Here is a 27,426-nt window from a genome sequence, read left to right as displayed (position 1 = left end):
GGATCTAATTAAACTAAAGAGCTTCTGCACAGCAAAAGAAACTACCATCAGAGTGAACAGGCAGCCTACAGAATGGGAGAAAATTTTTGCAATCTACTTATCTGACAAAGGGCTAATATCCAGCATCTACCAAGAACTCAAACAAATTTACAAGAAAAAAAACAGACAACCCCATCCAAAAGTGGGTGAAAGATATGAACAGACATTTTTAAAAAGAAGATATTTATGCAGCCAACAGACACATGAAAAAAATGCTCATCATCACTGGCCATCAGAGAAATCCAAATCAAAACCACAATGAGATACCATCTCACACCAGTTAGAATGACGATCATTAAAAAGTCAGGAAACAACAGGTGTTGGAGAGGATGTGGAGAAATAGGAACACTTTTACATTGTTGGTGGGACTGTAAACTAGTTCAACCATTGTGTAAGACAGTGTGGCGATTCCTCAAGTATCTAGAACTAGAAATACCATTTGACCCAGCCATCCCATTACTGGATATATAACCAAAGGATTATAAATCATGCTGCTATAAAGACACATGCACATGTATGTTTATTGTGGTACTATTCACAATAGCAAAGACTTGGAACCAACCCAATTGTCTATCAATGATAGATTGGATTAAGAAAATGTCACACATATACACCATGGAATACTATGTAGCCATAAAAAAGGATGAGTTCATGTCATTGTAGGGACATGGATGAAGCTGAAACCATCTTTCTTAGCAAACTGTCGCAAGGACAAAAAGCCAAACACCGCATGTTCTCACTCATAGGTGGGAATTGAACAATGAGAACACTTGGACACAGGAAGGGGAACATCACACACTGGGGCCTGTCGTGGGGTGGGGGGAGGGGGAGAGCTAACATTAGGAGATATACCCCATGTAAATGATGAGTTAATGGGTGCAGCACACCAACATGGCACATGTATACATATGCAACAAACCTGCATGTTGTGCACATGTACCCTAGAACTTAAAGTATAATAATAAAAAATAAAAGGTCCATCTATATGCTGTCTACAGTTGATTCACTTGAGATCCAAAGACACAAATAGATTGGAAGTAAAAGGAGGGAAAAATTTTTTTCCGTGCACAGAGTAGCATAAAGAAAGCAGGCATGCCTATATTAATATTAGATGAAATTGATTTTTAATCAAAAAAGTTCAGAAAAGTCAAAGAAGGGCACTATATATTAATAAAGTTTCAATGCAGCAAAATATAACAATTACAATCATTTATACACCCAAAAAACACCATCAAAATATATGAAGCAAAAACTAACTGAATTGAAAGGATAGATAGTTCTACAATAATAGTTGTATAATTCAGTACCCCATTCTCAATAATGAATACATCAGGCAGAAAATAAGCAAGGAAACTGAGGACTCAAACAATATATTAATCCACTTAGATCTAACAGACATATACAGAACACCCTACTCCATAACTGCATACACATTTTTCTCAAGTGCACATGTGACATTTTCCAGGATGGGCAATATGTTTGTCCAAATATTAAGCCTCAATAGATTTTAAAAAGTAGTTATCCTACATTGTGTCTTCTCTGAACACTGCGGGATAAAGTTAGAAATCAATAACAGAAAGAGAACTGAAAAATTCACAAATTTATGGACATTAACACACTCTCAAACAACCAATGGATGAAAGAAGAAATCACAAGGAAAAGTAGAGAACTCTTAAAGATGAGTGACACAAAAACACAACATACCAAAACTTATGGGATGCAGTGGAATCAATGCCAGAGGGAAAATTTGTAGCCATAAATAATTTCATTAAAGCATTTATAAGATCTCAAATTAGCAACCTATTTTTACAACTTAAGGAACTAACAAAAGAATAAACTAAACTCAAAACTAGAATGAAAGATATAATATCCAAGCAGAGATAAATGAAATAGAGAATAGAAAAAAAAAATAGAGAAAAAGATCAACAAAATTGTCAAACCTGTAGCTGGATAGACTAAGAAAAGAGAGAATACTCAAATTATTAAAATCACAAAAATTGGAACATCTCTACAGATGATAAAGAAATTAAAAACATTATAAGACAGTAGTAGGAACAATTGTACACCAACTAATTTGATAACCTAGATGAAACGGGCAAATGCAAGAATTTTAAAAAGTCATCCTAAAATTGATATAGAAACTCAAGAGACCCTGAATAACAAAACTGAAGGACTCACATTTTCTGATTTCAAAACTTGTTGCAATACTACAGTAATCAAAACAGTGTCATACCAGCATAAAGGCAGGTATATAGGCCAATGGAATAGAATAGAGACTTCAGAACTATGCCCTTACATATATGACCAAATATCATTTGACAAGAGTGGCAATACCATTCAATGCAGAAAGGCCAGTCTTAACATATGGTGCTGGGAAAATGAAATATCCACATGCCAAAGAATGAAATTGGACTCTTACCTAACACCATATAAAAGATTAACATGGATCAAAGACACTGAATTTAAGACCAATATCTATAAAACTTTTAGAAGAAAACAGAGGGCAAAAGCTTCACAACATTGGATTTGACAGCAATGTCTGGAATATGATACCAAAGGCACAGGCATCAAAAGCACAAAACGTGCAAACTGGATTTCATGAAAATTAAAAATTCTGTGCATCAAAAGAAAAACAGTGGCCAGGCATGGTGACTCACCTCTGTGATCTCAGCACTTCGGGAGGCTGAGGCAGGATGATCACTTGAGGCCAGGAGTTCGAGACCAACCTGTGCAGCATGGTGAGACTGTTTCAACAACAACAGAAAATAGCCAGGCATGATAATGCATGCCTGTAGGCCTAGCCACTTGGGAGTCTGAGGCAGCAGGATCACTTGAGCCTAGGAGTTTGAGGTTGCAGTGAACTATGATCATGCCACTATACTCCAGAAAGAAACCTGTCTGTAGAAAAAGAAAAAGAAGAAGAAGAAAAGAAAAATCCTATCAACAGTAAAATGGACAGCAACCAACACAATGAAGAAAATATTTGTAAATCACATATCTGATAGAGGATTAATATCGCAAATATAGGAAGAACTCCTAAAATTTAACAATTACAAAGAAACGTGATTTACCTGGTTGAAAAATGGACAAGATACTTAAATAGATGTTTCACCAAAGATGTTACAGAAATGACTGATAAGCACATGAAAAGATGCTCAACATTATTAATCTTCAGGGAAATGCAAATCAAAACAACAAAAAAACACCATCTCGCACCAATTAGAATGGCTACTATCAAATAACAGAAAATAGCATGTGTTGGTCAGGATGTAGAGTTATCCAAACACTTGTGCCCTGTTTGTTGTAATGTAAAATGGAATTGCTGCTGTGGAAAACAGTATGGTAGTTTTGCAAAAAAGTAAAAATAAAATTATTATTTGATGTAGTATCCCACTTCTGCGTGTAAACCCCCCAAAATTGAAAGCAGGACGTGGAAGAGATATTTGTACATCAATTTTCATCGCAGCATTTTTTTTGTAATAGCTAAAACGTGGAAGCAATCCAGGTGACAATTCATAGACACATGGATAAGGAAATATGGCATATATGCACAATGGAGTATTATTCAGCTTTAAATCAGAAGGAAATTCTGACATACACTACAACAGGGATGAAACTTGAGGACATTATGTATTCAAGTCCTTTGCCCATTTTTGAATCAGATAAATCATGTTTCTTTGTCATTGTTGAGTTTTGGGAATTCTCCCTATATTTGGGATATTAATCCCTTATCAGATATGTGGTTTACAAATATTTTCTCCCATTATTTGGGTACTGTTAATAGTGTTTTTCCCTTCCTTCCTTTTTTCCTTCCTTCCTCCCTCCCTCCCTTCTTCCTCCTGCCCTCCCTACTTGCCTCCCTCTCCCCCACCCCCCAAGACAGGGTCTCTCTCTATCACCCAGACTGGAGTGCAGTGGCACGGTCATAGTTCACTGCAACCTCACACTCCTGGTTGCACATTATGAATTGTACACTTAAAAGTGGTTAAGAAGTTAGATTTTATGTTATGCATATTTTACCGCAATAAAAAATGGAGAAAAAAAAAGAAATGAGCTCTCAAGCCATGAAAAGACATGAAGGCAATGCGAATTACTAACTGAAAGAAGGCAGTCTGTAAAGGCTACTCTGTGGTTCCAACTATGTGACTTTGTGGGAAGGCAGAACTATGGAAACATTAAAAGATTAGTTGTTGCCAGGAATTGGTGGGGGGGGCACAAAGAACTTTTTAGAGCAGTGAAGCTATCCTTTCCCATACTGTAATGGTGGATACATATCATTACACATTTGTGAAAACCTGTATGATGGAGACCATCAAGAATAAGCCCTAATGTAAACTGTGGGCTTTGGGTGATAATGATGTGTCAATATAGACTCATCAGTTTTAACATGTGCCATCTGATGCTGAGTGTTAATAGTGGGGAAACTCCTGTTATGTGGTGGGGGGAGGCTATGAAGGGCATATGGGAACTCTCTGTACTTTTTGCTTAGTTTTGCTGTTTTTCTAGGAATTGTTTGTTAATTATGAAAAATGTGAAAAAGTTACAAAAAAGTGAAAAATTTTAAATGACTTTTATTTATGTATTTGTTTATTTGAGACTTGCTGTGTCTCCCAGGCAAGAGTGCAGTGGTGCGATCACAGCTCACTGCAACTTGTACCTCTCAGGCTAAAGCAATCCTCCCACCTCAGCTTCCCAAGAAGCTAGGGCTACAAGCGCGCACCACCACCCCTGGCTAATTTTTGTATTTTTGTAGAGATAGAATCTCCTTATGTTGCCTAGACTCGTCTTGAACCCCTGGGTTCAAGTGATCCACCCATCTTGGCCTCCCTAAGTGCTGGGGGATTACAGGCATGAGCCACTGTGCTTGGCCAAATGACTTCATTTTAATTGTGTGTTTAAAGATTTTTCTTTAATTATGTTTCTTTTCCAAATATAAACTCAATATTTGGTTAAACAGAAATCAAAAGACATTTTTACTTAGATGCAAATGTTATAAATAGTAATTCAAAAGATCTCCACATACTCTCCAAAAGTCAATGTAACTCACAATGTGGCTGAAATAATGTACATTTTCAGTGAAAGATACTGTAAGATTAGTAAGGGTAAAAAAAAAAAGAAATGTATATATTTTTTATTTACCCTGAATGCTAATGTTTGAGGAAATACAGGTGTCATTAGAGCAGGAAAGCTTCTGAATACATAAAAGCACTAAAGATTGGTAGCTCTGTTGCTTTCTCATGCCAGCTTATACTTCAAGTAATTTATTTACCTTTTTTTCTAAATCTATCACTAATTCTGCTCAGATAAGGGGATTTAATGAGATGAAGACAGAAAGAATTGGAGAAGAATGGAAGAGGAGATGAGAAGAAAGTAGATCCTTTTCAGAAGTGAAAATAGGAAGTAGAAAAGATAAAATGAAGAACATAGTTTCGTAAATAAATGAGTTAGTGATCTATGGGAGAAAACTTAACCATTTAAAATTTACTAATTGCTGAGCATTAAAAGAATTGGATTAAGAGTTGGAAGGTTCAGGGTATACACTGAACAAGCATCTATAAGACTTGAGATGTAGATCAGATGTGTGTATATTTATGCGTGTGGGTTTTGTATGTGTGATATTTTATATGTTGTGGTTTTGACATTAACATTATGTGAAGCTTTTGAGCAGCATAGACTAAATATTGACTATGCAATATATTAGTCATGTAAAACCAAATTTATTATAGTTCTCAGTTTTCTACTTTAATTTCCAAACCAAAATATTTAAGATTATAATCACTACTTACATTTTTTCCTCATTTAAAAATCAGATATGAAATTGACAATAGTGAGAAATTGAATTTGCCTGGTATAGCTTTGTAGTAGTGTAAATGGAAGATTGTCTGTCATATTAGGAGCTCTCCTATCTTTATTTTTAGACCAGTATTTTAGACCATATTGAAAAGATAGCTAATAACGGCTTGGATTCTACCTTTAAAAAGTATTTTTTGTCAATAATTTCTTTTTTGATTGTCATTTATTAGATAACCACATAGTTTAATACTCTGCACAGATGTGTTTTTTTGCCTTAGTATGATTTTCTTATGAGTTTTCATTATGATCATAGACTTACAGCCTCACCATTTACTGTCTGTTCTCTAGTATCTTGGAGGTATTTAGAGTTTACAGATAGATTCATAGCATTTTTTTTATCTGAGAGGAATCTGACAGAAAATATAGTTCAGAAGCTGTATTTTAGATACAAGAAATAGAGACGTAAGATTTAATGCTTGACTCCAACTCACGCTCTACGCCTGGTGCAAAGCTTGGTGTAATTCCTTATTTCCTGCCCAGGCCTGCTTCTGCTGCACTACATTGTCTGCATCTTTGGGGTTGTCTATTCCAACATTCTCTGTCCTGCCACATAAACCATTTTTATTCAGATACTCTTCAGCTTCTTTCTGCCCCATCCTAACAGTGAACAGTATTGTTAACCCAGCTTGTATACCTGTCTTATGCACCTCAAATAGATTTTGTGAGGATGAAGAGTCAATGTAAAAACTGAAGTTCTATGACACAGGTCACAACCCTTCCATTATTGGCCCATAGTGTTTTAAATTCAAATGGGATGCCTTGAATGAATTGCCAGTATTCAAAAATGGATACATTTCACATAAAAATCTGGATATTTCAGTTTTTCTAGGAAGTTCCATAAATCTTGCAACATGGGATGGCCTTCTTCAGTGATACTATTAATACAGCATGTGCAATTTCTATTTCACTGAGTTCCTATCACTGCTTATGCATTTCCCAGCCCTTGGCCAAGTATCAGCTGTCGTTCCTTCATTATCGTATCTCGTGCTTTCCTCATTTAAATTAGTTGCCTTAGGCTGGGCGCGGTGGCTCACGCCTGTAATCCCAGCACTTTGGGAGGCCTAGGTGGGCGGATCACAAGGTCAGGAGATCGAGATCACCCTGGGTAACATGGTGAAACCCTGTCTCTACTAAAAATAGAAAAATTAGCCAGGTGTGGTGGTGGGGCACCTGTAATCACAGCTACTCAAGGAGGCTGAGACAGGAGAATGGTGTGAACCCAGGAGGTGGAGCTTGCAGTGAGCCAAGACCGTGCCACTGCACTCCAGCCTGGGTGACAGAGCAAAACTCTGTCTCAAAAAAAATAAAAAATAAAAAATAAATAAATATATAAGTAAGTTGCCTTGATGTCTGCAGACATTTAGGGAGTTCAACTGCTGTTCTCTGAAAATAAAAGTCAAAATTAATAGTACTAGTAAAATGTTTTTCAGGGCATAAAGGTAAGGGTTGGGGAAGACAGACATAAAACAATGAGGAGGTTTATCAATAATGAAAATCACTGACATGTCTTCATATTTGTTTTTCAAGGCAAACATGTCCCAGGTAAGGCAAGTGGGATTGCTGGCTGCTGGATGTCAGCCATGGAACAAGGATGTGTGTGCTGCCGGCGGAGACAGGTTTGCATATTGTGCGACTCTGGCTATCTATATTTATCAGGTAAAATAATAATAATTCTTTTCCATTTTTAATTATGTCAGGTAAAATTAATATTAAATGAATACATATTTTAAGTCCTTGTTACATGAAAAACATAATGCTATAATTTCATTTATATTTATATTTTTAAAGTTTTGTGATTTATACCATATAGGTTTTAAAAGTTAAACCTTTAGAAAACACATCATTAAATTATTGGTTACTTTGATATAAGAAAATTCTTTTATCAGTTGCGAAATGTGGGTAGTCCATTAGAGATCATTATAGTAAAATTAGGACAGATATATTTTGAGATATTATTGGGAGAAAAATTCATGTAACTATTTTTTTCATGTCCTAGCTCCATTCAGATACCCCTTATCAGTTCATAATTTATAGAGCCAAAAACCGCCTGAATTTCTTCATATAGAAGTGCCATAAGCATGTTAAATCAAAGTCCAGTCTTCCTCCTTAAATTCAAAGTCAGTATCTCAGTGTCACCAGCAAACCATTCATCTAAACCAGAAATGTGATAGTTATCTTTGACTCCCTCTTCCACTCACATCCTGTGCCCTTAGTAGCCAAGAGTGATTCTAGTATGTTCCTAATATCTTTCTCACCTAAACTATTATAATAATCTCTTTTTTTTTTTTTTTTTTTTTTGTTGAGACGGAGTCTCACTCTGTCACCCAGGCTGGAGTGCAGTGGCGGGATCTCAGCTCACTGCAAGCTCCGCCTCCCGGGTTTATGCCATTCTCCTGCCTCAGCCTCCCGAGTAGCTGGGACTACAGGCGCCGGCCACCTCGCCCGGCTAGTTTTTTGTATTTTAGTAGAGACGGGGTTTCACCGTGTTAGCCAGGATGGTCTCGATCTCCTGACCTCGTGATCCGCCCGTCTCGGCCTCCCAAAGTGCTGGGATTACAGGCTTGAGCTACCGCGCCCGGCCTATTATAATAATCTCTTAATAGTCTCTATTTTTAGTTTGGCTCCCACTAATTTTTTGTTCAGTGTAATCAGTTATCTGTCATGCAGATCTAAATTTTAAAGCTTTCACTTGCTACTCATTCCCTAATAGTAACATCTAAACTTCGTAGTATGGCATTCAAATGCTTTTGTGATCTTCCTGCCTCTCTCTTACTCTGTGTTCCAGGTACACTAAACCAATTACATTTTTCTAAGACATCTCAGTCTTTCATATCTTGCCTTCGCTTACACTAATTTTTCAGTTTGCTTACATTGCCTGTCTAGAGAACACTTTCTCATCTTTCAAATCTCAGCTCCTGTATGAACTCTTTTCTATATGCTATTTTCCCCTCTTTCTTAGTAGTAAAGGACCTCATAAAAAGCCTCTCTACATGCTTTCATTTATTAGAAGTGAGTCTTTCCTATCTTTTAATTCTCAAATTTTTGCATACTTTCTGGCACTTAGAAGATATTCATTAATTGTCTTAAATGAATGGGTTTAAGGAAAGAATCTTGAAACTCTAACTTACTTCGGTTAAGACTAAGAATAACTTGTTTTATTCTAGAGCAAAAATTCTTTTCATTACTACATATTAGTTCATTACTAATTGTTTTCTGCTTTATTGAAAATTTAAGAAATAATAGCATTAATGTATAAAACAATCCATTTTCCACAATATAGAGTAAGATTTTAAGTGGTCCATTTCTTAAAATGTAGAAATATCCAGCAAACGAAATGTAACTTCAATGAAACTCACGCTTCTTCATTTTCACCCCCTTCATACACAACACAGCAGCAAGACTTCTAAATACCTCTTTTATTCTCCCATCTACCTCCTTTACACTCTTTATATAATCCCAAGATTCTCACTCCCAAATCCGTCCTACACAATTTCTCTCCTAATCCTAAGTCCCTGTCTTGTATTTTATTTCCTCCTCAAAGAAGAGACAGTTATCAAGCAAGTCAAACTATTCTTCTGAGGTAAGGATGGTAAAGAAACTCAGTGGATGAAACCAAAACTTAATCTTTTCAAGTTTCTATGTCTTAAATTTGTGATGACATTTTATTATGAATATTTAAAAATATTGAGGTAAAATTATTAATATAAACAATGTACATGAAAGTTGTCATGTCATTAAGGACTGAAACGAACAAAAATTATCCTAATTTAGAAGGTGATGCAAATAAACTTAGGGGACAGTTCATTACAGTGTCTACTATAAAACCTAGTTTCAAAGTATGCCAATAGAAAATTATATTTTAATTTTGTATACATGACCATGTAAATGGTGACATTAACATGAAATTTATGTTAATAAGTATTGTTTTAAATATTATCATCTCAATTAAGGTGCTTTGAAAATTATGCTATGTAAATATAACATAATACAATTATTTTCGGAGGAAATATTTATTAAATAACACCTAGCACCAATGCATAGTCAAAGTCTGATAATCAGTCACACTCTGGATAATGACACACTTGTATTATATTTTTCTGAATGATTAAATGATAATGGGAAATGGTGTTAGAATTTTTCCTTAACTGTTGTTTTGTAATGCACTAATATGCTAATGTACCCTAAAAGTAGAGTAATTTGTGGTCAATCTCAATGTAATAGTACAGTTCAATATTACTGAATTGTAAATATCATAGGAATGCATTAGTAGATTAATTCTTGCAAATAGTTCATTGTTCTCTAGTGTGCTTACAGTTACTCTATAGATAATTTGTATGGTAATGTCAATGAAGGTCACTCATATGCCACATAGCTTCTTCACACATTTACTATATTAATAGATTCTTCTATTAATTTCTAACTTATATAGTAGGGTTTTTCTTTTGGATACATTAGATATCCTCACTGTATCTACCATAGGTGACTTAAATTGCTGAATAATTTGAAACTTAAAATCATATTTATTTCTAAAGGTATAGAAAACACAATTATGTATTTAAGTAAGTCAGCTTAAAATTACTATTGCTGCAGTGCTAATCAGATGAAAACTCCATTGGTAATGCGTTATCTTTAATAATGTTTTAATCCAAAGTTGTCCAAGAATAGCTGAAGTTATAGAAAGAGAGAGAAATTATAGAATAGAAAGCCTTAGGAAATACTTATGTGATTAGTCAAAAATTACATACAATGTTCACTGCAGCATCATCTGCGATGGCAAACATTAAGTTACTTAGATGTTAAACAGATCATAAGTGTTTATTCTTTCAATAATATTAACTGAATATCTTCAATTAACCAAGCCTTACTGTGTACCAGGATTGCAACTATGAAGAAACAGGCAAAGTCTTTTTGTGGAACTTATATTCTTGTAAGGTGTAAGGAAAGGTGATAAGATAAGTAAACAAATAAATAGGTAAAATTTTCAGAAAGAAGTGTGTTCTACAGAGGCTGAAAAAACAGGTATGATAAGATAGAGTCATGGGGTAGGTTCTCGGGAGAGTTATGAATTAAGATATGGTCAGAAAACATGTCTCAGAAGAGGTACATTTAAACTCAGACCTCAATAGGAGAATGAATAACCATGAGCAAATCAGTGGATAGGGTGGTTAGAAGCCAAGGGAGCAGCAAGCAGAAGGCCATCAAGTGGAGGTGATTGGCTGTAAAAGAGAAACAAGAAGTTCAGAGGGATCAGGTAGAAACATGATTTCAAATTACTTTGGCTAAATAGCAGAGATTCAATCATGTAGAGATTTGAAGGCTGCTTATCATTTAGGATTTTATTGCAAGCATATGGCTTTAAAAAGTTTATGTAATAAATATTTAATATCATAATGATTTATAAAACTTAGAATAGCACTGTGAAAGGTTCGTTATATGCTAAAGGGGAGAAAACTATAACAAAAATACATAAACAACATATTCCAAAACATGCTAAAAATGATAGAGATTAATTCACTAATTAATGCAGGCACATTTACAAAAGAAATAGGAAAAGTAGGCTGTTTATTTTTTCTATTTACATATAAAACACAATATAATGTCCTGTCCGAAAACAGTAAAATTAAAAGAGCGAATGACATCATTGTTCTGGAAGCTTTGGACATCTTAATAGTGTAATAATGAGCAGTTGACGTATTCAACCCAAATTTTCTTGATTCAAGTATAAGTGAAAATTGCAGAAAAAAAAATATTCCAAAACCAAGGGTTTTCTTCTCATAAATAGATATAGTTATGGAAAATATAATAAAGCTCTGAATTATCATGCATATTTAAATGTGAAACATTTATTTTACTTATATTTAAAATGGATGGTTTTATTCTCTCAGTTTTAATGTTTTTTTTTTTCAGCTGGTTGAATATTCCTGAATACACTTGAATGTAGACCAAGGCTTGAAATGTGTTCATGTCTTTATTATTAGGTGAACTAATTTTCATGTATGTAGCTTTAGTTTTATGTAACGTGACTATTAATAGTGTGTTATCTTAAAAAGGAGCACTAAAATATGTTATTTATATATTTTGTTTTAGTTGGATCGCCGTTATAATGAATTCAAACTTCATGCAATTATGTCTGAACATAAAAAAACAATCACAGCAATTTCTTGGTGTCCACATAATCCTGATCTGTTTGCAAGTGGCAGTACTGATAATTTAGTGATCATTTGGAATGTTGCAGAACAAAAAGTCATTGCTAAACTCGACAGTACAAAAGGTATAATTATAACTGGGATTTATTTTATGGAATAAAATATTTTTATTTCAACAAGCACTCTCAATATTATTAGTTCAGGTTTTAAACTGATATTTTCAAACCTCCTAATGGCAATCTGTATAAGAAATAAAGTTCACATAATGACTCTTGTCCATAGGTACAAAACTGAAACAAAATTTCATAAAATAATTATACTTACAACATATGATGAACTAAAAACCTAGTCAATACCAAATAATTTTATTAATGTTTAAATATAATGTAAGAATTTCCAAAATAAATATAAAATTAGTAATCAGAAAGATGTTCTTATTGAGACAAGTAAGAAGCCTTGGCTGTTTGTTACTCTAGTCCAACCTTTAAATTACAAAGGAAGTATTATGCATGTATCTGATGCATTGTTGAGCTGGTTTCATGCCTTTGTTTTTAATTTGGTCAACGTAGAATGTCCTCCTCACACAAATTGGGCTTTATGAATTGGAATAATAGCATTATACTCTTTGTACTTAGAATTGGGAACTTGTATTCAATCTTATCCCATCATAATGGTAAAGTTAAGTAATAATTATTCTGTGTTCAGTGTCACAATATTTAACTCTCTTTTTGAGCACCATATTTAGCTCAGTTGATTATGGTTTTGAAAGCTACTGCTAGATATGTTTTTCAATTCAGCTTCTTCTCTAAAAAATAATTGTTTTAAGTTTGAGGTATAAAACTGAGACATGAAAATCTCACTAACCTTGTTTTGTTCAAATTTCTTTATAATATTCTAAGGCAAAATACTGGGAATTTATAGGCAATTATTTTGAATTTGTTTCCATAATAATAAAAAAAAATTTTTTAACTTTTAGACATATTCGATATATTTACTATATTGGTTTGTCTTTTCAAATTTAGATCATTACGAATGCTTAAAATATCAGTGTAATACTTAAATTTTATTACTCAACTGTTAAAGGTATTTGTCAAATGAAGTTAATTTTCAACTAGAAAAATATGGATCTCATTCCCAAGTTTACGTACCCTGTTTTTTATTTTTACTTAGAACAACCAGTGTATTAGACAGTGAGTAATGTTTGCTCCAATCTCTGAACAAATATTGTAAAAAGTCAGCTATCCAGTGAGCTTCCATTAATGTAATCAACAATTTTTCTTAAGGCTTTCCGTGACAAAAAAAACAAATTACTTTTGGCACAATGCTTTGTGATATATAAACAGTGATTGATAGCCTCAATCAAGACTTTTCATATCTCCCCATGCTTTCTGGTCATATCTGTTTGTACGTCAATCACAAATTCTATAGGTTAGTGCATTACTGTTTATATTGATCGATAATGCATTTCCAAGTACTTTAAATCCAACTTTGTGTGAGATTAATTTTAAATAACACAACAAATTTTTCTTGAAATTCTTTCCATCTTTTATGTGCCATAAACTAAAATGTTGCATGATATTATTGTTCTCATAAAGGTGTAACACAAGGTCAATGTCAGGTTATAACTGCATATAATAAACATAAATTCTAAATTTTATACAAAAGTAATGATTAATTTTATTACCTCCTAGTGTATCCATGGTTTTATCATCAAACACTATATACATCACATCCGTTCACGGGGGAAGATTTTATTTATTCATCAGCTATATGCACCATAGTTCTTTTGTTACTGGATATACAATTAAATAATACTTTCTAATTAACAGTCCCAGAATGATTAGATAATCGTGGAAAACTTTTGGCAAAGTTTTCATCTTTTTCCTTTCTTTGAAAATTTTCAGCTATGAATATCTCCCTCATCCAAATATCTTCCTAATCTGAAGATTAAAAGCTTTGATATTTTATTTGCAAAAAAAATTATGACTATTTTTGGTGATTTGCATCTTAAGTAACACTTTTGAAATGTTTTAGGCTCATTTTCTTTTAGAATCCAGCCTAAGCAAAGTAGAAATTTGCATTAAGTGAACTTTTTTTTTTCAACTTTCAGATACAGTTGTTGAATTTGATCTTGCCTCTGTATTTTTACTTCTTCCTTTTGTTTCTAATAATCTAACAATCCATTTAAAGGAAAATGCATGTTAGTTTTCCAGATGTAAAATTGTCACCAACTTGAAAAAGTCACACTTTATCTAACAGTGGATAATACCACTTACCTATCTCAGAATATTGTTAGGAGAATTAAATGGCAGCGCTCATGAGAAGTGCTTGTACATAAGTCACTATAAAAGTGTTTTCTGTTATTATTTTGTGACACTTTTTCTGGTCCCTTCACTTGCCTTGCTGCCTTTCTCTAAATATATAGTCAGAGAGCCAGTGGTCTATTGCCCTTCTTCTACTGTGCTGTGTGGTTGGATCCCTACAGAGTACCTCATCTCTTTTTTGGGTACATTCTACTTCTGTTAATGTATCCTGAAACCACATCAACATTTGTATTGGCTTTTTTCATGTATACATTCATTCATTCAGCAAATATTTATGGAGTCCTCATTGTGGATGAGGCCCTGAAGTAGGCATTAGGCTTTGTTTCTGCCTCTTGGAGCACATAGACTGCTGACACAAACCGAACTTACTATCAATCAGCGAATTTCAACTCTGTGTCTTGGTTCATACCATTTTCTCTTTCTGGGAAATACTGCTCATTCTGTGTATTTAAACTCTACCCCTCCTTCTAGGTATAATTCAAATCTAATTTCTTTCTAGGAGAGTAGCACAGTGGTTTCTAAACCTTTCTGCATATCAAAATCATTTGACGAAGCTTGTTAAAAATAAATTCCTTGGCTCAAACTCCACATGACCTGATATGTTATATTCCATTTCATGATTTTGATGCAGCCAACTAGTATATCAGCGTTGGAAGATGCACAATCTCTCTCTCATAATACTTATTTTATATATGATTTATTTGATCACAATAGCAGGTATATTAACAATTAACTTTTATATTCCATCTTATCGATTAAAAGGTACCTTTACATAAATGATTATATTTCCTTGACTTTCATGTGAAATAAATGGTCAGCTATTTTTATTGTCATCTCCATTTTATAGATGAGGAAACAGAAATTTAGACAAATAAAATGACTTGTTTATCTGAGACAAGACTTAGATTTGAATCTAAATTCCTGTTAAGACGTAGATTATAACATTAAGTCCATTGTTTTTAAATCCTTATAGTGGCATTTATCTATGTATTCACTAATCCCTGTTTCCCTAACACATATTTAAAATTCTCTAAAGCAGGAATCTTACCCCGCACTACCTTGCATACCTAGAATGCCTAGAGGTCTTATATACAAATATGCAATAAGAATTTATTGCTCTAATCTTTAATATATAGTCTACTAAAATAAAGAAGTCTATAAATGTATTTGACTATATGAAGCAAATGATCATGTAAGTAGTATTTCAACCTAACTAGATACATTTTCTTTCATCATGGACTTTCCCTACATATGTTCCCTGCAGTCTTTGGGCTGTCTTTATAAATCCAGTTCCCAAGTAAGAAAGTAATATGTCTTAAAAATAATAAACATGCTCTTGTATTTTAATTTGTTTTAGAAATGTAAACAGTGCAAGGAATATTTAATGGTGTAATCTTATGCCATATCTCTTTATTGTGTATCTGTATTTAATTTATTCCAGGGATCCCCGCCTCTCTTAGTTGGTGCTGGAATGCAGAGGATGCGGTGGCATTTGTTTCCCACAGAGGCCCACTGTTCATTTGGACCATCTCAGGACCAGATAGTGGAGTGACTGTACACAAAGATGCTCATAGCTTCTTGTCTGATATCTGTATATTCAGATGGCATACAAACAAAAAGGGGAAAGTTGTGTTTGGTCATATTGATGGAAGTCTATCAATTTTTCATCCAGGTAAGAATTTAATTAGTAAGGTATCTTGAATAGTATATTTTTCTTATATATAATTTTGTACTTGCTTGGTCTTTCCAGTGACCTGTCCCCATTTTGAATAAAGCCAAAAGTGACAAAATTTTAATTTTGATATTGTTGTTAAAATGTTATCCAGTATTGTACTGAGTCTAAATATACATTTGACGTAAAATGTGTATATATTATAATACGTTCAATACAACTGTGAATATTTCACTTGGAATTAACCTAAATCAGTCATTTCTCCCATATTTGTATTTTTAATCAATTCTTTATTTCTGTACATTTACTAAAAGCAACCTGAATGAACAAGGACATACAACTAGAGGATATGATGGCTTACTAATACTAAGTATTTTCCCATTTGCTTGTAAAGATACCATTCTGATGCCATGACTCCTTGGCAGAGGCTTGAAACTGGCATGAAAGAAAAATGATAACCCTTCGAACCCCTATTAGTTAATTGATTTGGCGTAATGAAAGGGTCTGAGAAATTAGTTTATGTTCTTACATAACTAATTTACAAAAGTAAGATTGAAAAATCAAAAATTACCTGAATTGCTTGCTTTCCCCTCAAAATAAGTATTTTTAACATTTGGGAAAATGCTTTTAGCCATTTGATAACACTGTTGATGTATGTGACTTCTGGCTGGCTAGATGGATGAATGAAAGTGCTTTCTCAGGAACACGATAACTACTTTCACAAAACAAATTACATTTAATTTGTCTGAAATTAATGTAAAAAAGAAATCGAAATTGAACAAATGAAATTGTGAAAATTTAAACAAACCTTTCTTCAGGAAATAATGTGTCTAAAGTTAAAAAGGATTGCATAAAACACAGAAACATTTGGGGCCATTATATTCTAAATACATTTTAAACAGGGTCTATTATTTACCTTTTAAAGAAAGATAAAAATAAATGTTCATATACTTCTTCCCCAGCTTCTGTCTCAGCTCTTTGTACCTGTCCTCTGTTGTTCCTTCTGGTTGTACCAGGTTTACATGTGGACAGTTTCATTGATTTGTTGAAGATTAGGATGAGGAGGGACCAATGACTGGTGCTTCTTCTGGATTTGTTGTACCAAGTACCTGCATTGCAACTTATCTGTTCCATCCTTGCACTGGAAGCCGATTCTGTTTTATAGTCGGTCGTTAAGGCTCATAGTTAGACAATGTAATTCATAGCTTTCTTTGTTTTGATCTGGTGAATACCACTTCTTTCTCTGTAACCTTTATTTCCAGCAGCCTTCCTTAGACTCAGGAATGCAATCTATAAGAAACATGGCTGTATGCTGTGTGTGTGGTTCCTCCTCTTACCTCTGTGGGTTACGTAACCAAATCTCATTAGTGCTATTCCTCCACTTCTTCCCTGGCCTGCACCCAAAGATTTCATCAGGGTTGTGACACTTTCTTTTCAAGCTAGCTCTGAAGAAGATATGAGCAGTGTGTTTTTATTTTATTCTAAATTGCACTCTAGATATTTTTTATATTTTATGATTTGTCATTTTTACCCTCTTGTCATTGCCTAAGGTTGTCTGTTTTCTTGCTTTATTATTATTAGGCATCTTTGAACATTTCAAGCCATAGGACATTGAGACTTTTTATTGTGTATCTAACATATAAAACATTGAGACAGTGCATGTTTATTTTGACATAGAAAGAACAGGAAAGAAAAAAGGCCACTTTTGTTTTCTCTCTCTTAGATTTAGAAGATAGAATGTTTAATATTTGAACAATCTGAGCTATGTGCCTTCCAGAAGAGACCATTGTTTTTCAATAACCCAATCTTCCAGTTGTTAAACCAAGTGAAACCATCTATACCCAAGTCAGCGTGTGTTATTTTCTGTTCCCCATATATTAGTTTACTAGGGCTGATGTAAGAAAACTATCACCAACAGGATAGCTTAGAACAACATAAATTTTATTATCTCACAATTCTGGAGACCAGAAGTATAAAATAAGGTGTCAAGAGGGGACCATGCTCCCCCTGAAGGCACTAAGGAAGAATCTGTTCCAGACCTCTCTCCTGGCTTCCTGTTCCTTGGCGTGTGGCAGTATAACTGCAGTCTTGACATGGCACGTGGCATCCCTGCTGTGTGCATGCATGTCTCTGTGACAAAACTTTCCCTTTTATAAAGACATAGTCGTATTGGATTAGGCTCTACCCTAAGGGCCTCATCTTAACTTGATCATCTGCGAAGGCCCTAATTCCAAATAAGATCACATTTGCAGGTACTGGGAATTAGGACTTTAACGCCTTTTTTGAGGGAGCACAGTTCAGTCCATAACAACCCAGTACAGACTTGTTAACCTCATTTATTCTGCAGGATTTATTTAGCAATTAATATGCACAAAACATTATAAAAGGTACAATCCTGATAGTTATTTTCCATTTGCATATACATGAGCTAATGGATCATGAAGGAATCACTACCTTTTAATTCTAACACTACATTCTGGATTGTGAGTTTGAAACTGTTAACATTAATACCAGGATAGCTAGACTTCTTACTGCTCATGAGTTGTTAACCTTATCTTCTTAATGACTTACCAGCACCACAGATGGCTCTATCCCTGTGTTACAACATAGGATTTCTGTCCTCCAGGTTCTTGCAGGAACCTATGACCTCAATATCTCTGTTGTCTAGTCCTTCTCAGAAGAAACAATAAATATTCATGGAGAACTGGCCACAATAATGTAGTTCATCATTTTAAATCAGTAATTTTTAAACTGTGCTTTGTATGTTTGTATACTTGTGTGTGTATTGAGGGTAGGAGGGCTTCATAGATGATCCAGCTGAGTTTTAAGCCTTCTTCTCACTTTCAGCCTGAAAAGCACCATGCTATCCTGTATTACTTACTGGATTTTCTTGTAAACTTTCTCATGTGAACAGAAGATTCCAGGGCAAAAAAAACTGGAAAACTGCTTTAGCTATCTCAAGTGTATTCTTAGGCCATGTTCATCAGAGAACCTTTTAAAAAATCTTTATTATAATCATGTTTAAATTGAATTGATTTTAGTATTACTCCGTGAATGTGCCTTAATAAAATTTACTTTGTTTTATTTTAGGAATATTGTTGATGACACTGTCTCTATATAACTGTTACTTAGTGGAAAAAACGGACTCAGTTTCTCCTGCTGTACTCTCACAACACCACTTCTGACACTAGATGTGTGAGAGGCTTTCTCCACACATTAAGCTAGTGGTCACCTCTACAGCAGACACTCACTGGGTGTCCTCCAATTCAATACCGAAACTATCTACCTGGAGATAGAGTCACATCACACACACTGAGGGATCAGTCCCCATGACTGTCCCGTCTTATGCCAGTTGTAAGCTCCAGCTTATTTTGCCTGTGCTTCTGAACGACTGGCTATAAATTGAGGTTCCCATGGCCCCCTCCTTGGATTTGATTAGTTTGCTAGAGAAGCTCACAAAACTCAGGGAAACACTTCCTTAACTTATTATAAAGAGTATTACAATGATACAAATGAAAAGATGAAAAGGGCAAGGCATATGGGAAAGAACATGGGGCTTCCATGCTATCTCCAGGCATGCGCCCTCCAGGAGCCTCCACGTGCTCAGCTTTCTGGAAGCTCCCAAATTCTGCTTCTTTTGGGTTTTTATAGAAGCTCTATTACATAGGCATATTGATTAAAACGTTGGCCCTTGGCGATCAGCCTAACCTTCAGTCCCTCTTCCTTCCCTGGACATTGGGAGATGAGGTTGAAGGTCCCAAATCTCTAATCAAGCCTTGGTCTTTCCAGTAACCAGTCCCCATTGTGAAGCCACCTAGTGGCCACCAGCTACCTAGTCAACTCATTAGCATACAAAAAGACACTGTAGAGATTCCAAGGATTTTAGGAGTTGTAATGCCAGGAAACAGGGATGAAAACCAAACATTTATTTCACAATATCATAGTCTCCCTCTTAGAAACACACAGGAGGCATGTTTTTCTGGCCTCAATTCTGTAATTATGGGATTGCAGCAAGAGTTGTATTATCTTTCAATTGTGCTTTTTAAAAAGTAAACGCTTCCTTTATGATACTCAGGACTCATTGGTACTTTCTGTAGTCTCTTTAACTGTTGCTTCACTGCCTCTCTTGAGAATGAGAGGACTCGCCCAGTGGATTCCCATGTGGTACCTCAGCAGAATTATTATTTTTTCCATATTTCCAGTTGTGTACATAAATTACAAGGAACAATAAGTTTGTTTGGTGATCCTTTGCTTTATTTAAATTAGACTTGTTTTAACTCCGTATCTTTCTGGCTTCCCTATTTGTACCAATAGTCGGGTGTGAATTATTATTATGGCAGATGGATGAATGAGAAAGGAATAAGAGTAAATATTAAGATGCCGTTTAAAATGTGCACTACTATTCTAAACATTTTAATCAAATCCATTTAGTCATTTTTTAAAACTCTGTGAAATAAGTATTGTTATATTCTCCATTATTTAAAAAAAAAAATGAGGCACAGGGAGATTAAGTATCTGGTCTGAGGCAGCAAAGCCAGTAAGAAGCAGAACTAGGATTGGACCCAGGCAGTCAGCCAGCTCTGACATTTCTCCTTTTAAATCACTATATGATATTCTTCATTTCAATAAGCATTTTCCCTATTTCTATGCTGCTGTAACCCAGTGACATTTGTAATTGTGGACAAGATCTGAGTATATTATTTATCTGTGTATTTTCTTACCGCTTTTAGGTAACAAACGGGAGACACATTCAAGGCACGAGAAATTGCCAAAGCAGAGTATTGAGTCTGACTTTCATCAATAGGACAAACAAATTTTTTGTGCATTCATGTGTCAGTTATGCCCTCTGCGTATAAACACCACATTTGTATTTTCAATACCCTCAGAGATAGATATTGTACAAGGAAAAAGTTAAAATCATCCAAATTATTGATCTTTTTTGCAAGTTTTTCGGAAATAATTATTTCTATATTTTAATAGGTAATAAAAATCAGAAACATGTTCTGAGACCTGAATCCCTTGAAGGGACAGATGAAGAGGATCCCGTTACAGCCTTGGAGTGGGACCCACTGTCTACCGACTATCTTCTAGTGGTTAATTTGCATTCTGGAATTCGCCTCGTAGATTCTGAATCACTTTCTTGCATAACAACATTTAATCTTCCCAGTGCAGCGGCTTCTGTGCAGTGCTTAGCCTGGGTTCCCAGTGCTCCAGGGATGTTTATAACTGGAGGTAAGCTAATCCCCATCCCGCAGAGTTTTAAATATGTGTGTATATTCTTTCATTGAATTTAGGAAATTGTCCTTATAGGTTGATTTTGTGGAAAATTTATTAATAGCTGAATTATTATCATTCATTGTAAATTGCTAGTGTACTTTTATTTTTATTGTGTGTCATTGATGGTAAATAAAATGAAATGACAAATAAAAATGAAACTTAAGGTCCACTCTGCCAAGTTTCTGGAAATACCTTGGAATATATTATATATGTGCACACATGTGAGCATGTCTGTATATGTGCAAAAGACAAAGACAGTTCAATTTCAGGCGTAGTAGGATGACAGTGAAGGTGCTGACTAGAAAAACAATTACCTGATCAGAGCTTTATTAGCCTCACTGTCTTATTCCATTTTGTGTTGCTATAACTGAATACCATAGAATATTCTGCTATAGCAGAATACCACAAGCTGAGTGATCTATGAACCACAAAAGGTTTATAGTTTATAGTAATCTAAACTATAAACTAGTTTAGATTAGTTTAAGGCTAATCTAAGGAGGCTGGGATGCCCAAGAGCATGGCACAGGCATCTGGTGAGGAACTTTGTGCTGCTGAAAGCAAGAGAGGGCAAGAGCATGAAAGCAAGAGGAGAACTAGCTCGCTTTTATAACAAAGCCACTCTCACAATAAATAACCCACTCCTACACTGTCTATAGTAATCCATTCATAAGAGTAGAGCCCACATGACCTAACTGCCTCAGATTAGACCCTGTCTCCTAACAATGTTGCATTGGGGATTAAGTTTATAATACAAGAATTTGTGGGAGGCATTCAAACTCTAGCACTCACTGATCCATGGGTTGAACGGATACTCCTTCATGGTTTCCTAGTCATGAGAGAATTAGCAAAGCTAAGTAGTGATAGGGGATGGGAAGATGGGGGAATTGAGGAATAATAATTAGAAACTAAATGACTCTCTACTTTTACCATTTAATTGTGTTCAGAGAGAGAGACCTCTGGAAAACAGAATATGTTCAGCTACTGTATAAATACTTCCCATATTTGCTAAGTGTAAAATAATAGACAAAGACTCTTTATCATCTCAAAATTTTAAATTCTTTACTTCTTTAACAATATAATACTGATGCCACCCTGTATCTTTGGGTTCTGCATCCGTGAATTGAACCAACTGTCAATGATAAATGTTAGGGGAAAAAATTCCACAAAATTTCAAGAAGCAAAAACTGACTTTGCAGTGTGACAAGTACTACGTTGAATCCATGTGAATAATGTGATGTGTAGGCATTGGATTAGGTATAGCAAGTGATATGGCTTGACTGTGTCTCCACCAAGGATCTTATCTTGAATTGTCATTGCCATAATCCCCAACTGTCAAGACCTGACCCAGGTGGAGCTAATTGGATCATGGGGGCCACAGTTTCCCCTATACTGTTCTCGTGATAATGAGTGAGTCTCACGAGATCTGATGGTTTTATAAATGTCTGGCATTTCTCCTGTTTGCCATCACTCCATTCCACTGCCCTTTGAAGAAGGTGCCTGCTTCTCCTTTGCCTTCCACCATGATTGTAAGTTTCCTGAGGCCTCCCCAGCCATGCAGAACTGTGAGTCAATGAAACCTCTTTTCTTTATAAATTACCCAGTCTTGGGTATTTCTTTATAGCAGTGTGAGAACAGATTAATACAGTAAATAATCTGGAAATGATGTAAAGTATACGAGAAAACATGCATAGGTTATATCCAAATATTATGCCACTTTATGTAAGAGACTTGAGCATTCATGGATTTTGTTATCCATGGGAGGTCCTGGAACCAATCTCCCATGGATAACAAGGGGCAACTGTACATGAAAGTAGATGGGTTCTTAATTTATATATCTTAATTGCCTTTGACTTTTCAGGATATAATTAATAATAGGCATAGAATTTTTTTTTTTTTTTTTAAGACAGTGTCTTGTTCTGTCATGCAGGCTGGAGTGCAGTGGTGCAATCTTGGCTCACTGCAACCTCCACCTCTGGGTTCAAGTGATTCTCCTGCTTCAGCCTCCCAAGTAGCTGAGATTGCACTGTGGCATATGCCACCACACCTGGATAATTTTTCTACTTTTAGTAGAGATGGAGTTTTACCATGTTGGCCAGGCTGGTCTCAAACTCCTAACCTCAAGTGATCCACCTGCCTCAGCCTCCCAAAGTGCTGGGATTACAGGCATGAACCATCATGCCCAGCCCAATAGGCATAGAAATTTTTAATGTCTATTATTACTATTACTGAAATATCCTTCACATATGAAATTCACCATTTTTAAAGCATACAGTTCAGTGGTTTCTAGTATATTCATAAAACTATACAATGTTTACCACCATCTAATTAAAAAACATGTCATTATTCCCCCAGCCAACCCTATACTCATCAGCAGTTACTCTCCATTACTCCCTTGCCAAAGTCCCTGAAATACACATGTGCAAACATAAACTGCTAATTACTTTCTATCTCTGTGGCCTTGCTTCTTCTGGACATTTCATATAAATGGAACCATTCAATCTGTTGCCTTTTGATTCTGGCTTCTTTCACTTAATGTAAAGTTTTCAAGGTTCATCCATGTTATAGCATGTATCAGTGCTTCCTTCCTTTTTATGGCTGAATAATATGTAATTTTACAGATGTGGCAGGTTTTTGTTTATCCATTCATCTGTTGATAGACAGATATATTGTTTCCACCTTTTCGCTGTTATAGATAATGATGCTATGAACATGTATGTACAAGTTTTGGTGTGGTCTTTTGCTTATTATTCTGTTGAGTGTTTGTCAAGGAGAGGAATTGCTGAGCCATATGGTAATTCTATATTTAATCATTTGTGGAACTGCCAGACTCTTCTCCAAAGCAGTAATTAAGGTGGGAATTTTGGAAGAAAGGAAACTGTTTGACTGGTCTTCAGGTATATCTGACAGTCCTTAATGGCTGAAAGTGGACAGTGGAGCAGTTTATAAACATTTCAAAGGTGGAAGGATTGATTATTTAAGGTTAGAAATCGAGAGTTTTCTGTGGCTGGCCATTTCTTAGAACAAGTGTGTGTCAATAGGGTCTTTTTTTGTGATTATTATAATGATCTTTATTGGAGGAAGCTACCAAGACAGGCAGTTTCTAACCCTATAAAAGGTTTTGGAGCAAAAAAGTAGTGACACATGCCAAAAATGTAAAGGTTAAATAGTATTTCAGCTGTTTGGTTGTATTACTCTATGGTATTATTATTCAAAGGATGTCAATAATTAGTCCTAAAATATTTCCAGTTGAAATTTTGTTATGCTTTTATGTCTAGGCATTTTAGTTTCATACAAAATTTGTTAAAATATGCTTTTTCCCTGATCTGACTAGATTCTCAAGTGGGTATTTTACGCATTTGGAATGTTTCAAGAACAACACCTATTGATAACCTTAAATTAAAGAAAACAGGATTTCACTGCTTACATGTACTTAATTCTCCTCCAAGCAAAAGGTGTAAGTAAAAATGTTATCAAAATTTTAATTTTAAAAAATATTGTATTTTCTATCAAATAAAATGATATAGTGATATATCAGATACTATATGCCACTGAAAAGCAATTTTTAAAAAAAGGCTTTGATAATATATGTGCTCAAGGAACCATCAAAGCTACACAAGATCTAGTATTACTAAATTGAAAATATTTAGAGTCAAGTTACGTTTTTTAATGCTAATAAATCGGATATTTAGATAATTTCAGATTACATGGAAAAGATGAATCAATGATATTGATGAAAATAAATTAGAAATATTAAGAGTGATAGGATTAAATAGATTATCTGAACTGGGAGAATTTATGTTTTAAACATGGCCCGTTTAAAATCTGTACAGGTTATAACAAAGTTAAAACAGCCTAAATATTCAAATTATAGGATCTGGTATACATATTACATGTTTGAATACCAGTTGTCACTGGATTAGTAGTTAGTATTATGGATCTTCTGTATCTTCTTTATTTCTGTTTATATTTTCTGTATCATTCATTGCCTCTGTAATGAAGAAAAAATAAAATACACTTAATTTATAAAAGAAAACATCGGGAAATATGGGGGAGGTTTAGAATTAGAACTTTTTTCAAATATAAGGGAAAAGTAATAGACTTCCAGTTACGTCTATCATGGTTGCTCTGCGTGGTTGGTAGCATTCCCGTTTTGTATAATACACCATAAAAAATATGCGGTAAGGAGTTCAGTGGTGAAAAATTTACAGTGATTGCTTCCTTCTGACTCTATAATATACTAAGTAATTAACAATGGCTATTCAAAGTAATGTTATTTTGGTGTCTAATTGGTAGGCAATGGCAAGTAGTAGAAAATCTCTGTATTTGAACCTATACCCCTTGTACAAAATTGTGAAGTCACTAATAAATCTAGAGCCTGGAAACTGGAGAGTCTAGAAATATCAGGACTAGAGAAGTAATATGCTGGATACTGGCTTACTGTTTAGGGATCTTGCAGTTTTTCTGTATTGTTGGTTCCTTTATTTGTTTAGAAGCTTTGAACTACCATGTCATGGAATGTCTGACATACCAGATTCTTTTCTTTCATATTTTTTTCCTTACTACAAAAGTAGCCCATTTCCATTAGACAAAGTCAGAAAATATGAAGAATAGCATAGCAGTCTTGTCATTTTCGAGCAATTCTTTTCAGATTACCTCTTGTTTGACTTCTAGGTTTTTCCCTCAGTTTTTTAATATAACAGAAAGTATGGAAAAGAACAATTGTGAAAATGAAATTTTAAAAGTAAACATTCTGAATTCTGAAAAGTAGGATTTACAAATAGATTGGTGCATAAAAGTTGTCTAACCCACCTATAATGTCAATTAATTAAACTGTTAGAAAAACCAGTGATGGATTATATTAATTTTTAACCAAAATATCAGCCCAAATTCCATTGCTACACAATGCCTCTTGTGTCATTTTATTCAGTTCTAGTTTGGACTTTCTTTAATTCTCAGATTCTGAGAAATGAATATTATCCCCAGAATAAATGTAATAAAAAAATTGGTACTTGTATTTTTAATTTTAAAAATACTGAGAAAATATTTTCCGTATTCCAGTGTATAATTCTAATAGCCTCATAATTTACTATAGGGTCATTATTTTGGATTAAGTATTTGTAGGAAATAATTTCCATTCACATTCTAAGGAAAAGATTTTTTGGAAGAAGACAAAATATGGGGATAATAATATATAAAAATAAAACATTGATATTTTATGTATTGAAAGTAGGAGAAATCCAAGTCTGATGACAGGGTAAAAAAGAAAAAACTAACAAAAAACACCTAGGAATAAAGAAAGAAAATTGAGATCGCCAATGCAGGTCAAGATAGTGTTGTGATTCTTATTTTGTGCTAAATTAAAATGAACTATCCATAATCTCAAAAAATTATTTTCCCTGGCTTGGAAATTATTGGCAGAGAGTTATTTGTTTTAAAAGAAAAAATTATATGCATATATGTTTGTGTGTGTGGAAGGAGGGAATAAGTTATGTCAGGATTTTGAAAGAAGTGTATAATTCAGAAACAGTCATGCTGCGCTTTAATTTATGGGGTGATAAGAAACTACACATTCACAACAGATTGTGATCCCTCAACACACTAATTTTCGTCTATTGGCTCCATCTGTACTTTAAAATAATGTCCAATTTTGTGCTTATATTTTTTGGCAATCCCAAAGAAGTGCTCATGTGGTAGAAAATATGATCATTGCCTAAAAGGTTTACTGGTACAGATTCTGGAATTTTTTTTTTTTTAAATGAAGAATCTTTCTAAATTAAGTTCTGTGGTTTTATTCCAATAAGAATGTTTTTTTTCTTCTATTTTAGTTTCAGTCCAATCTCCAACCAAAAACCATTGTACATCCTCAACAAGTGAAGCAGTTCCACCCCCAACTTTGACACAGAATCAAGCGTTTTCTCTTCCTCCTGGTCATGCAGTGTGTTGTTTCTTGGATGGTGGAGTTGGACTTTATGATATGGGAGCTAAGAAGTGGGATTTTCTTAGAGACTTGGTATGTATTTAGTCATTCCTTTATTATACATAACACTTTTTTGTGTAAACCCATGATCTTTACTTTTACTTGTATCTTAATATTATTTGAAATTATTTTGTAAGT

General features: G+C 34.4%; 1 protein-coding gene across 12 annotated transcripts in view; it reads left to right on the top strand.

The window, feature by feature from the left end:
* The window catches only part of WDR17 (WD repeat domain 17), a 121,792-nt gene that overhangs the window by 40,691 nt on the left and 53,675 nt on the right, over positions 1-27,426 (top strand). For 10 of the 12 annotated variants that reach the window (XM_017879122.1, XM_017879120.1, XM_017879117.1 and 7 more), the window contains 6 exons: positions 7,420-7,548; positions 11,980-12,163; positions 15,804-16,034; positions 21,015-21,266; positions 24,643-24,765; positions 27,137-27,321. In XM_017879122.1, coding sequence (XP_017734611.1) covers positions 7,426-7,548; positions 11,980-12,163; positions 15,804-16,034; positions 21,015-21,266; positions 24,643-24,765; positions 27,137-27,321 — 1,098 coding nt within the window. In that variant the 5' untranslated portion in view covers positions 7,420-7,425. The remainder of the gene's footprint in view (positions 1-7,419; positions 7,549-11,979; positions 12,164-15,803; positions 16,035-21,014; positions 21,267-24,642; positions 24,766-27,136; positions 27,322-27,426) is intronic. The other 2 variants (XM_017879125.1, XM_017879127.1) reach the window with 1 other exon arrangement.

The sequence above is a fragment of the Rhinopithecus bieti genome, unplaced genomic scaffold, assembly GCF_001698545.2.
Source record: "Rhinopithecus bieti isolate Rb0 unplaced genomic scaffold, ASM169854v2 scaffold_9996, whole genome shotgun sequence".
Classification (NCBI taxonomy): Eukaryota; Metazoa; Chordata; class Mammalia; order Primates; family Cercopithecidae; genus Rhinopithecus; species Rhinopithecus bieti.
The sequence above is the reverse complement of the archived record's forward strand: the minus strand, read 5'-3'. Positions and strand labels throughout refer to the sequence as shown.